The 12301-nt window shown below is 51.1% G+C and overlaps 2 protein-coding genes across 2 annotated transcripts; one reads left to right on the top strand and one right to left on the bottom strand.

Moving 5' to 3' along the window:
- Positions 1-5631: 5631 nt before the first annotated feature.
- Positions 5632-8183, top strand: LOC100903261 (probable cytochrome P450 49a1). The gene is made up of 7 exons (XM_003741248.2): positions 5632-5889; positions 5988-6225; positions 6318-6713; positions 6810-6960; positions 7060-7232; positions 7313-7586; positions 7726-8183. The coding sequence occupies exons 1-7, from the start codon at positions 5757-5759 to the stop codon at positions 7834-7836; spliced, it is 1476 nt and encodes a 491-aa protein (XP_003741296.1). The 5' UTR covers positions 5632-5756; the 3' UTR covers positions 7837-8183.
- Positions 8184-8213: 30 nt separating this feature from the next.
- On the bottom strand, positions 8214-11427 carry LOC100908916 (cytochrome P450 3A21). Its single transcript, XM_003741203.2, has 11 exons — positions 11201-11427; positions 10964-11108; positions 10715-10813; positions 10455-10568; positions 10087-10321; positions 9793-9938; positions 9569-9669; positions 9259-9456; positions 9054-9179; positions 8559-8647; positions 8214-8420 (listed from the first exon to the last, which is right to left on the bottom strand). The coding sequence occupies exons 1-11, from the start codon at positions 11254-11256 to the stop codon at positions 8254-8256; spliced, it is 1476 nt and encodes a 491-aa protein (XP_003741251.1). The 5' UTR covers positions 11257-11427; the 3' UTR covers positions 8214-8253.
- Positions 11428-12301: the final 874 nt, after the last annotated feature.

The raw sequence follows: 12301 nt of genomic DNA, 5'->3' as shown, positions 1-12301 counted from the left end.
ACCAACAGTTTCAGACTCGGATTCACGCATTCCAACCATCTGCTGATCGACTTCCGCTCGTCTCGAGACTCTCTGATCAAGGAAACGAAGTTTGAATACGTTATCGTGAAAATACTGCAGTATAAGAGGAGGACGAACCGTCTGAATATCTCATTCAGGTTCGCAGTCATTTGACGCAGCTCGTGTTTTGCGCCCACGACATTTTGCATCGAAAGTATGGGAATCGAATCGCTTAGCCGCTCTAATCGCTTGTGGAGTATCGCCGAACACTGCAACACATTCATGATCGAGAGAAATTGCAGTGACCAAGTGAATATCGACAGAATGCGACTGGAGACGAGGACAACATCCAGAGTTCGACTTTGGGCCCTTAACGGGGCTTCTCGGCCAGACGTATTCCGATGAAGACCGAGGGCCAGACAGATCATCGAAAGGGTCACAGAAGCGAGGAGGATACGAGGGCAAAGTAGGTTATTGTTCCGCCGATCCTCGAAGAAAAGCTTGATGAGTTTCTCTTTCCTCCACAGTGAATTCGCTGCCTCAACAAGGAGCGCCCAACCGATCACCGAGGACATCAATGAGAAACATTCGCTGACGGTTGAGATTTTCGCAATTTTCCCGCAGAAGCTTAAAGTATGGTTGTGGGCTTCAAGGAGGGAGCACAGGACGAGTAGAATTCGAAATCCGCGGGAAGCAATCCTCGACCCGACGCCCGAGCCTAAGTCGACTCCACATAGGAGATTCAAAATTCTGAAGACCGAGAAATATTTTCTCTGCATAGTCGATTTTTGCGTTGGCATGGGACGGTCTGACTTAGCTCGGCGTTCATGAAGTCTTTCATTGGAAGAAATGCTCACTGTCTTGCCGCTCTCACAGAGAGCTCGTCATTCTCAGAAAATGCATCACTTCTCGAACGAGGGTACGATTCGCGTACTGTTCAGCGCGGGGACCACAATCTCCACGGACCGCTTCCCAGAGCAATGACAAAGACAGTGATGGAGTCTCTGCCAATCATCGGACGGGAGCTTCGGTACGAACGATTCTCACAGTGGACAGGCTGCCCTCACCTAGTCGGTCCATTGGTAGTACGAAAGGCGAGCGAGGGGCAACTCGTCTGAAGGTCAATCACATCATTCCACAGGAGCCGATCGATGGATGGAGAGGAAGCGCGTCGCTAATCCCGCGGCGTGAGTGGTCGATTGCGCCCAGGGGCACTCGACGAGCCCATTTTCGGATACAAAACTGCTATCGAGCCCAGACAGTCGTCGATCGTCATAGGGTTGGATTCCTCTGATGTCCGGAGCCTTTTATCGGGAGGAAAGATCACGAAGATACGTAAAGAGGTCACATCGAAGAGGCGACTCTGGAGTCCAATGTCTGAACTCGCCCTCGCAGCGAGGCGTAGCAGCTTTTCTCCGACGGTCTCCAGACCTTCGACCTTTGCATCTTCAGTTGGGGCTGGCTCTTTGCCGTAGACGTAACTTGTCCTCATCGAACTGAGCCATGATGTTATAGTCGAACTGCAGCAGGATCGCAATCGTAGTTACAACGGTGCACGCATATGACAGTAAGGTTGCCTTTTCGTTTGTGAAACAATTCGACAACAGCACAGCGTCCTGTGTCATGTCGTAGGCGAGCTCTACCGATCCGAGGAAAAGCTGATCGTGCGGCAGCTTAGACTTCTGTTTCGAGACGAATCTTGCCGAGACCGATCGGCATAGACCTATGATGTCTGTCCCAATGCTGGCCATTTCGTAGAGGATCGTGATCTGTAGACACGCGCTGAGTATCTGTATGCGACGCACCGGTTGATTCGGAGTCGTCATCAGGATCACGACCCGATAGCAGATAGCGACTACCTTGATGTATACGAAACTCCCGATTCGACGGAAGAGGGCATTGAATGCGCCTGTCGTAAGCCGTATATCCGCTCTCGATTCGAGTATGAGCTCCATCGAGCTTTCTCCCAAGGAATCGTGGAGTGCCTCGAGGCGCCGCTTGATTATTCGCGGACCGATGAGGAAGAACAGGTAGCAGCTGTGTTGGATCTGGAACAAGTACGCTTCACAACGCTCTGATATGATTCGCAGGATGCGCCAGGAGTCGGCGATCTGTTCATCGAGCGTCGTTTGGGACAGACCTCTCGCCTGTTGATTGCTGAATAACAGAAATGAGTCCACTGAAGTCCAAACCGAGACACAGAACAACCAGCATAAAACCCCCTTGCTGTCGATAAATCGGTGGTTTTTCGGATCGGAGAGCAATCGTTCTAATTTCCCCGCACTGAACCACAGCGTATGAGTTATTTCAATAAAAAGTAGACCGGCGATCAACACGTACCAGACGAAGAAAATATTATTGATGCTCGGACCCGATTGCAGCTCGTGGTAAATGAGAATCGATTTGCCGATGAAGTAGAACACGATGCCGAATGAGAGAACAGAGCGTGTGAGCAGGATCAAGACACATCGTGGGCGACGCTCGACCAGTCCTCCCCAAATCGGTCCCAGTGTTGATTTGAGGTCCACGCCACACAGTAATAGGTGGATGTCTATGATCTGTAGGCAAAATCTACGAGCAATCGACCGAAGACGAGATTCCGTATCGATTGTAGACATCTCAGAGAGTATGTTCTCGGTGTGTTGCCTCGGGGTCACGGAAGGCTGAGAGGTCTCGGTGCATCAGCCGCCTACGCGGGTTTTTACCGCGAAGAGTATGTACTTACGCGCTGACTGCTCGCAATCATGGCATAGTAAGGCATTATGAGCGCGTGCGATGAATGACATCCTGTCAGCGCCGGGGATCGGAAGCATGGGATCGATCGCCGGAGAATGATCAGAGACCACGAGTCCGCCTTGGTCTCTCTGGGTGGTCTCATGAGTGACAAGAAGTCCCGCTTGAATGAGAAAACCCTCCCCCTTCCAAATCGATGCGTCTCCATGTAAGGGCGGTCGATGCCGCGTCTTTTCGGTGCGCAGACCAGCTCGGTCATAGGTGTGTATCTATAAGCCGTGGGAATCAGGGAGGAGGGTTCACGAGCTTTAATTTTGATGGTTTATAATTATCCATACGCATTTGTTAAGGCGGAACGTATTTCGGAGACTTCGATGATGCTTCCGATTTCGACGAGTCGTTCCGGACATGCCGGTTCCATTCCCTTGCTGAAGCCGGGGAATCTTATTGTGGGACACATTGAGAAACAGCCATGAGGAATTCCATTCAGCGCGCTGATATGAACACCGTCTTTTCAAAAGTTCCGCAGAGTGTCGTTCAGTAATTGTTTCTGTTTATCGAATCGAGCCATGATCCGATAGTCGAACTGGAGCAGGATGGCCATACAAGTTATGATCGTTCCAAAGTAAGCAATCACCGTGCTCCGTTTGTTCGGGAAACAACTCGAGATCGTGAGCGCGTCGCGAATCTCATCGTAGGCCATGATCCTGAAGAAAATGTCCGCCTCCTCTTTCTCGTACGGATTTTTGAATTTCAAAGAGAGTATCTCGAACTCGGTACGCTTGCACAGGTTTATTATTTCGCTTCCTCTTGACGCAATGTACAGCAGCGAGAGGATCTTCAGCAATGGCGGCAAGCCATCGAACCAAACGTCCTGCCACGTGCAGTTTAGCAGTAATTTCACCAGAGCTGTGTAGATCGAGGCGAATATGCTGACGTACAACAAGAGCAGAATTCTGCTGAAGCTCCCGTTCACGAGCTCGATGGCTTGGCGAATGATCTTTTTGTTTTCGACGATCCGCACGAGGGGCGAATCGGGAATCGAATCGGCTAGCATCTGCAGTCTCTTTTCCAGGATGCTTTGCGCTTGAGTGTAAAGGATCATCGAAAGCAGGGGAGCTTGTAAGATGAATGGGATAAGAATTTTCGAGATGCAAGCGATCGCGAGGCTCAGCTCGCTCATCGATCCGCACTCGACGAGGCTTCCACTTTGGAACCGCCGGAACAAGCGGTCGCCGATCATGAGATTTATCCCGCCGAGGAAGATCAGCAGAATTCTCGGACCGAGCGCCTGATCGTTCCTACGATCGTTGAAGAGCTCCCGAAGAGACGCTTCGTTCACCCACAGAGTTCGCGTTGCCTCGAGCACGACGCAGAAGGTATTAAAAATGCTGCATGTGAAAAATAGCTCGCTGGCGCTAGGTGTTCCCCTCAGGTACTTGTCACGTTCTTCCAGGAATCTCGCATAGAAGTGCACTCCGATTGCGCCGACCAGGGCGATTCGCAGAAGTCGTTTTAGACACGTTCGGAGGCGAGTCGGTCGCCTTGATCCGCTCGCCAAGTCCACACCGCTCAAAGAGCCAAGCACGTGCAGGGTCTTCAAAGTCAGCCGTTGCGGGAGGGATGGAGGAGCCGGCGGCAAATCATACGTATCGATGGAGGGTGAGCCTGAGGACTTCATCGGGCTCGCGCGGGTATTCCAATTTGAGAGGAGGTAAACCTGCGTTTGTCTGTCGATTAGCCCACAGCTATTCCTCTGGCATGGATGACACGACCTCGGAATGGATCCGCTGGACTCGATCGGCTATGGAAGTCATGAGTTGAAGAGCGAAGCCGCTTGGCGAACAAAGCGCCTCGAGATCGATCTCTCGAGCGTGCGTTGTGAGATCGAAAGTTCCCTGCGGATCGATGGTGAGTGATTCTTATCCTCACTCCGTAGGTATGGGACAGCCTACGGACCGCGCCGGGGCTTGCAGAGGTCCAGCGATCGCGCTGCACTGCTCGAGCGAGTACATCGGACGTTCGGGCAAGAGTGTTATCCCGTCGTCAGTAACGGGAAGGATTCCAGGGAGGCCAGGGGAAGCCGTTAATAGAATTATAGCTCTATGGCGAGCAGCCCTGCTATAAGCCTCCGCTCGATTTCCTTCCTGGCCTGCACTAATGGCAGCAGGCTGCTAACAATAAGCTGAAAGTTCACGCCAATCGATGCTGAAAGCGCCATCGTAGTCGACCTTGAACCTCGCCACAGATTACACTCGCATGTATTTCTCAACGCGAGAACATTAGGTCGTCTTCCGATGTCGAGGAGCGCAGCTCGGTCAAACTGCGCTCAAACCATTGGCTACGAGCAGGTACTTGACTACCTCTCCATAATTCGATTTCCCGGAAGGCATCCGATTCATCTTCCGGCTAAACCTGGCGGGTCTGATTCGAATCTCACAAGTTCTGAGCTCTCTTGATCAGATCGGCGATAGAGCAATCGGATGCCAACGGCGGCGTATCGGATCGAGATAGGAGTTCCGAAAGTGTCGGCTTTCGGAAGAGAGAGGGAGCCGATAAGGACTTGTTTTGAAGGGGGCAGAGGGCTCGCTAGAGGATCAGGTCGCACAGCGTGAATATTCGTGGAGCGTTTGGTAAAAACAGTCTAACTGGGAGGCATGACCTCAATCCTGAGAAGAGTTTGGCTGGAAGTAAGAAGAACTCAGTAAAAATGGGTCATGGCGCCTCCGCGGCTCGCGCCAAAGATAATGCAATCTCGACGTGTTGCTGGCCGCTCGGCGAGTGCTGTCTCAATAGCTTTTGTACGAGCGCACGAGTTTTCCCGCCCGCCCGTCAGTCACTCATGTTCTCTCTCTATTTTCTACAGAGTCCATGTGAATTGGTCACTGCGTTTGTTTTGGCGTCGACTTCGTCCATTCGATTCGATTGCGAGAGCTTGCGAACGGTGAAGTCGAGCTCGATGGAGAAGAAATAGGTGGAAGTGAAATCCCCCAATTCCGCCAAGTTCATCGGAGCACCAAAGGATGAGGAGCTTACAAATTCTTCACGTTGGCCGGCGCTTCTGCAGTGGGGCAGCGGCTAGACCTTTCAATGATATCCCGAAAATGTTCAGCCTACCGTATTTCGGGAGCAACTGGATATATTGGCCCGTGGTTGGTAAGCTCCCTGCCGAGACTGTTTCTGTGTCAATATGATTGCTGAATGAACCAGTCGAGCAATAATTTCCTTATGACGAATGGAAACTCCTTCCCGAGGTGGTTACGATCCCGACAAACCTCATCACGTGGCTCGAGACATCCACAGAAAACACGGGGATATCGTGGTCGAGCGTCTGGGAGGACGCTACCCTTTGGTGCATTTATTCAACGCGGACGATTTCGAAGTTCTGTATAAATCTGAAGGTCGAACCCCTTTCCGGGTCGGGAGCGCCGCTTTCAAAAAGTACCGCTCGAGTAGACCGCAATGGTATCATAATATCGGGTACCTGACCATGTGAGTCTCCTCGGCCGCATCCGTCATCATTCCGCACCGGATTCCGTCTCACAGAAGTGCGTTCCAGAATACCACGAGGTATACTCCCGCAGGCAAGGCGAAGAGTGGTACAACTATCGATCGAAAACACAGCCGTACACACTCAAACCACGGACGATAATGTCTTACGTGCCAAGCATGAACGACGTAGCCGATGAAGCGATTCATCTCATTGAAGAATATCAGAATCAATACGGCCTGGGGAACTGGAACTGCCTACGTCTGCTCTACAAATGGTCGCTCGAGAGCGTGCTCTATGTCGCCTTGGACAAACGATTGAATTGCTTGCAAACCGAGCTTGATACAGGCTCCGATGCTGACCGGGTTCTGAAGTCAATGGATGTCATATTTGAATGTCTACAAATATTCGGATATCGGATGCCTCTGTGGAGATATTTCCGAACTCCGAGCTGGAAACGATTCGAGGATTCTATGGACGACTTCACCGAGTGAGTTCCACCACGATATTACGATCGAAGCTGATGGATCCGAAAGAGATGGTCACTCAATTTTCCTACGAAACTCGTTTCTACTCCCCTCCGCAGGGTCATTTTCCGGAATATCAAGGGGGCTCAGAAACAGCCGGACGAGGACAAAGAGATGACCATACTACAACACATGCTCAGCCGAGACGATCTCCTGTACGAAGATATCGTCGCTCTCATGAGTGATTTCCTGCTAGGCGGAGCGGACACGGTGAGTTCATCCAGAGACGGACGATGGTGATGGTTTATTCATAACGCGAAGAAGTTAAGTTTGATAACTGAAGCTGCTCGTTACCATTATGGCTGCCAGACATCGAACACTGCTTCGTTCCTGCTTTACAACATGGCGGTGAACCCGGAAGCTCAAGAAAGGGCTCACGAGGAGGCGAAAAAGCTCATGGTGGGTCGCTCCAGCGACGCAGTGACCGCGAAGGATTTGAATGACATCCCGTACATAAAAGCTTGTCTCAAGGAATCTTTGAGGTAACTCCCTTTTACTCATGAACTCCGATGAATGCTCACCCGTCGTGGGAGAGTGTCGCTCATCGTGCTATCCATTACAGACTATTCCCTTCGATCACCGGAGTGTATCGGAAATTCGATAAAGACGTCGTTTTCTCGGGCTATAACGTTCCTAAGGGTACGGTCGTCTTCGCGGACTTCTACATCACCGGTCGAAACCCCAAATACTTCGAGGAGCCGGAGAAATTCAAACCTGAACGGTGGCTCAAAAAAGGCGAAGGTCATGCCTACGGATCCCTACCCTTCAGCTTCGGACCTAGAATGTGTCTCGGACGACGAGTTGCTGAGCTTGAATTATGGGTGCTCATGATCAAGGTGAGAATCTCTCCTAGTCTTTCGCATTGATTTCCCTTGAACTGATGTCTTGGTGTTCGGCTTGGCGAACCCCTAGCGCCGCTCTCCATATGTGATGCTACGGTACGTGAGGATCATGATCAATTCCGTTCTTACGCAGCTCATGCAGAACTTCCGTCTGGAATATCGTGGGGGAGAGATGGATTTCCGCGGGAAATTGGTCAACACACCGGATCAAGATCTGAAGATCGCCTTCAATCGGAGGACCTAAGTCGCACCGGAGTCAGGAGACTAGAAGGCAGTATTTCGGCGTTCCTCGCCCCGAAAGCGGAGCATAAGCTATCCGGCTCATCGAGGCCTGAACAGAAAGTGGATGGACAGGCAGATAAAGATCTCAGTTTGTATGAAGTAGCTTTGGAGAGCCGCTCCAATAATTGATGGGGTCCGGGCGGAGCACATTTCTCGGCTCCCCTGCGACGGGAACCGATGCGAAACATTCGAATCCCCTTGAGCTGAATGCTCCCGCTCACTCAGTCGATGGGAGAGGAGATGTCGCACCTTCACGGGTTGGCCGGACAGAGCTGGTGGGCACCGACATAATCAATGTTCGCTATGATGATTCAGCATAAAGGAAGCATCACTTTCTCGAGCCTCTAAACTTGCGATCCATTGTTTATTCAATTTTCTGTCAAACGGGTGAAGCTCGACAGCGAAGTCCCGTTTTGAGTTTTAGGAGGCCAGGGTTGGCTTGGAGCTCCACACGGGACTGGGGAAGGTACTCGAAGGTATCGAGTTTGTAGGTCAGGACCATTTTTGCCAGGACGAACTTGACCGCCAGCATAGCCAGATTTTTGCCTGGGAGGGAATCATGGTGTTCATCCATCTAACCTTCGACCTCTCAATCAAGAGCCGATAACGTCCTCGCACAGTCGTACTGTTCATGTACATATACGCATCGAAATCGCTGCACTTGGAATTGAAAGGTCGTCTCACCCAGACAGTGTCGAGGTCCAGCGCCGAATGGAATCCATATGTCGTCGAACTGACTCAGGTCGTCCACGAGGAAGCGGTCGGGGTTGAACCTAGAACGTTATGCAGGGCTCTCAGAAAAGTTCCAGATATGGGAACCGAAGACTCCTGTAGGTCTCGTTACGGGCCAGATAGACCATCGTATGTTTCATATTCCGCCCCGATTCATTCCATGGAGGCCTCGGACTGCCTTCGTCGAGGAAACGAGAAATATCAAATTGAGCCCATGTTTCCATAGACCCCAACCCAAGCATTAGCGACAGAGTGTCCATGATCCAGGAGTGATATGCCCTGTTGGTGGTTTGACCGCGGAGGCGACACCCCGGCGCGGCGCCTGAACCGTCGGTTCCCGTGGAACGAAAGAGCTATCAAAAGAGCTCCGTACAGGGAGTGACGGAGCCAACATCGATTCACCGTCAAAATGAGCCCTGAAGAATTTCCCATGCCAGCTCCGCGTACCTTTCAGGTTCCGGATAGAGCTCCTCAGTGTAGTGCATCTCTCTCGTAGATGCCATCACAGTCAAACCTTCTTGGATGTAGAGGTCGCCGATCTGAACGGGATTCTCGCTCGTGCGACTCGTATACCTGCGACGGAATCGCATCAGATTCGGAACTCATCGGGGACTTTCTTTGTTTCTGGTTCCATCCAGCAACAGCAACTCACATGTAAACGGGAGCGTACATCCTCAAGGTTTCCCGGATGACCGCATCGAGGTAACGGCATTCCTTCAACTTTTGAGGAGTGACCTCCGAACCTCCAGGGAAGGCTTCTTGAAGCTCGGTCCGGAGACGATCTTGAACTTCCGAATACCGGATCAGCATGTTCGTAATGAAACTCAGTGCACCGGAAGTGGTATCGTACCTGGGGGGAGACACCAGGCTGATTGCGCGTCGGAGGCTCTCGTGTCAAAAATTAGTGGTCGATCAAGGTTTTTTGGCGTGAGATCTTTCAGCTCGCGAAGAGGCTTTCTCACCCAGCCAAGACATTCAGGACGGAGTTGTCGATGGCTTGCTTGTCGGTCACCTCGTAGCCCTCGGCCAACATCACGGTTAGGAGATCGTTTCCAGCTGGTTTCTGAAAAAGAATCCAAAGTAGGGGAATGAAGGGAAATGGGCGAATACAAGCACCAGGGAGGGCATTCATCCATCCATCTATCGGAGGGTCGAAGTCATGTGATTGATGATGAGGCTCGCAGACCTTGGAGGATCGTAACATTTTGACTCGTTTCGAGCAGTCCTCATGCATTTCTTGGAGGGGACTTGTTTTCCTAACAGATCCGTGCATGAGCGCGAGCACTTTCCTCCTGACACCCTCAAAGATCAGATTGAGCTGCGGAAGCGAAGCTGGAAGGAGGAAACAGAGTGAGTGGTGGGGGTCTTCGCCCTCGCGGACACCCAGAAAGTTCAATGCTTGACGTGGTCGCCACAATTATTACTGCTACAGTATCAAGATGCTCTTGGATGAGAGCTTTCCAGCTGGACAGACGCTTACTTCTGAAGAGATCCCGCAAACCGAAAGGTGGCTTCATTTTGTTGATGAACCCCAAGAGGCGATTCCGCTGGTCACTCTGAATATCATACGCTAAGCCACAGGTGGTTCTGCAGATCGTATCCAGAGCGAACGCGTCGTAGATCGCGGAGATATCGAACTCCCGGCTCCCTTTCGCGGATTGTTTCTTCACAACTTTCAGGAGCTCATCGACGCAATTCTTCACTTCTGGACTGAACTGTGCGAAAAACATTTTTTTGTTTGTGAGGCGACGCACAATTGAGCGTAGAATCGATCTTAATCCTCCCACATTCGGGAGCATCTCAAAATCTTCGGATTTGGAAGACTTGCTGAGCTCTCGAGTCACTTACTCTGCAGATCCCTTCCTCTGTGTAATGTTTCGATAGCAAGGTTCGGAGTTGCCTCCAATCATCGCCTGAGAGGCATGCGACTGAGTTTGGTACTCCAGGGAAGTTGAAATGAGGCTGGAAGTATATTTCTCAGTCACTCAGATGACTACTGCTCTCCCCATTCGGAATTATCTCAGGCGATCCCGGGACGGCGGCTATTTTTCTTATGTCCCTCCGCGATATGCGGAACTTGGGGCGTTAGTCAGCCATGGAATACTCACAGATCGATTCGTGAAGTTTCGATCATCGTTGAAAACTTTCTTGAGTATAATCGGATCCGAGACCAGTAGAACAGGGTTTTTACCATAGAAGAGTCCCACCTGTTGGAGGAGCTTTCGATTCGGGAGTATTCTATAATATTTCGTAGTTGGAGGTTCGATGGATGGCCACGAAAATTCGGATTATACATCTATTCATAACGATAGATAACGATAGATGAATGAACTCAAGAGTGGATCGGATCTGCTTACGACAGGTCCGAACTTCCGATGCCAATCGTTCACTGCCCATAAACTGTTCTTCAAATAAATCTCCAATAAGTTGCCGAATATCAAATTCGGTTCAGGGCCCGGCACCCCTAAATAATGAAAATAGCGGAAGTGCTCTCGGCGTCGCCTGAAAACGAAGACATGACACCAGTACAGCCTTATTGAAAGCGTTGTGACAGAATGCTTGGGCAGAACAATTCTCGGTCCCGAATCAGTCACCTCAGCCACATCCCTAAAAGGATGGACAATGCCGCGAGTAAAATCCGGAGAATCATCCCGGCTCTGGGTTCCTCGCTCAATGAACGAACGCCGCTGATCACGAACACCTGAATGCACTAGGAGTCGATCACGGGGGAGCTATCCGATCCGATAGGTCCGAGGTAGAATCGCATTGATCACAGATCTGCGCTAGAGAATTTCTCCGGGTTTTTAGAACGCCTCGACACGGGAACAACAATAAGTCGTCTAGAGAAAAGACCTGTCTGTTCCCTTCCTCTAGATTTTAATCTTCCACTTGGAGTCCACCGCTGATACCCACTGGAGGCGTAGTGACAGTGTCTAAATGTCGCGCTCTAGATGGGCAGCAGCGAGATTCATTGCCGTACCGCTCCACAAAAGTTATTTCTGGACATACAGTTTTGGATTTTTGGAAAAAAACAGACTCCGCAAGAAAAAGCTGAAAACTACAAACATGCACCGCTCCGAGGCCGGCTCGAGTACGGAGGAGCATGAGGGAGGGTCTAACTCTCAGCGGTATATCGAACCGAAGGTCCGGGACTGCCACTTTGGAGAATTTTCGATCGATACCCCACAGACAATGCCGTCAGATCGCGGTCATCTGTTCGACGGACTTCCGTCCGACCCAAGCGGAGATTCCGATTGAGCCATCTTCCACGGAGCCAGCGATTTCCTCGCCGATAAGGTCCGCGAGGTCTGCATCGATCCGGCCAAATAAGTTCCCTCGGGCTGCGATCTCGAGCTTCTGCTACGGGCGGTGATCGAAAAACTAGACGAGGCAAGAGGTCCACGGTGAGGCTCTGTGTGGGTAGCCCGAGATGCTCCGAATTTCGAGCCTCAAGTCCCCTGACGGTTTTTTTTCTGTCCAGGTCGTTGTTTATCCCATCCATCCGTCTGCTATAGCAGTGAACTCGGGGGTCAGGGGGAGTTTGAATATCTTTCACGAATTTCTTCTGAAATCACTCACAATGCATCGACACCCAGAGCGTACAGGTCCGGAACAGCATCTGTGCCCACGGACCGGGGAATTTTCGGTCTTCAAGAATGGGCTCTCAGAAGGGTTTGAAAACCCGCGTTTCACCT

The sequence above is a fragment of the Galendromus occidentalis genome, unplaced genomic scaffold (assembly GCF_000255335.2).
Source record: "Galendromus occidentalis unplaced genomic scaffold, Mocc_1.1 scf7180000077128, whole genome shotgun sequence".
In the NCBI taxonomy this organism is placed as follows: Eukaryota; Metazoa; Arthropoda; class Arachnida; order Mesostigmata; family Phytoseiidae; genus Galendromus; species Galendromus occidentalis.
Note: the sequence above shows the minus strand (reverse complement) of the source record. Positions and strands in the feature narration are given on the sequence as shown.

Bases quoted from the DNA above. Each gene is read 5' to 3' on its own strand.
- LOC100908916 (XM_003741203.2), bottom strand. From the start codon at position 11,256: ATGATTCTCCGGATTTTACTCGCGGCATTGTCCATCCTTTTAGGGATG. The intron at 10,814-10,963 runs GTAAGCAGATCC...CTCCTCCAACAG, and splicing joins ATCGGAAGTTCGGACCTGTC to GTGGGACTCTTCTATGGTAA. The intron at 9,457-9,568 runs GTGAGAAAGCCT...GTCTCCCCCCAG, and splicing joins GTCCTGAATGTCTTGGCTGG to GTACGATACCACTTCCGGTG.
- LOC100903261 (XM_003741248.2), top strand. From the start codon at position 5,757: ATGAGGAGCTTACAAATTCTTCACGTTGGCCGGCGCTTCTGCAGTGGG. The intron at 5,890-5,987 runs GTAAGCTCCCTG...CTCCTTCCCGAG, and splicing joins GATATATTGGCCCGTGGTTG to GTGGTTACGATCCCGACAAA. The intron at 7,233-7,312 runs GTAACTCCCTTT...TATCCATTACAG, and splicing joins TGTCTCAAGGAATCTTTGAG to ACTATTCCCTTCGATCACCG.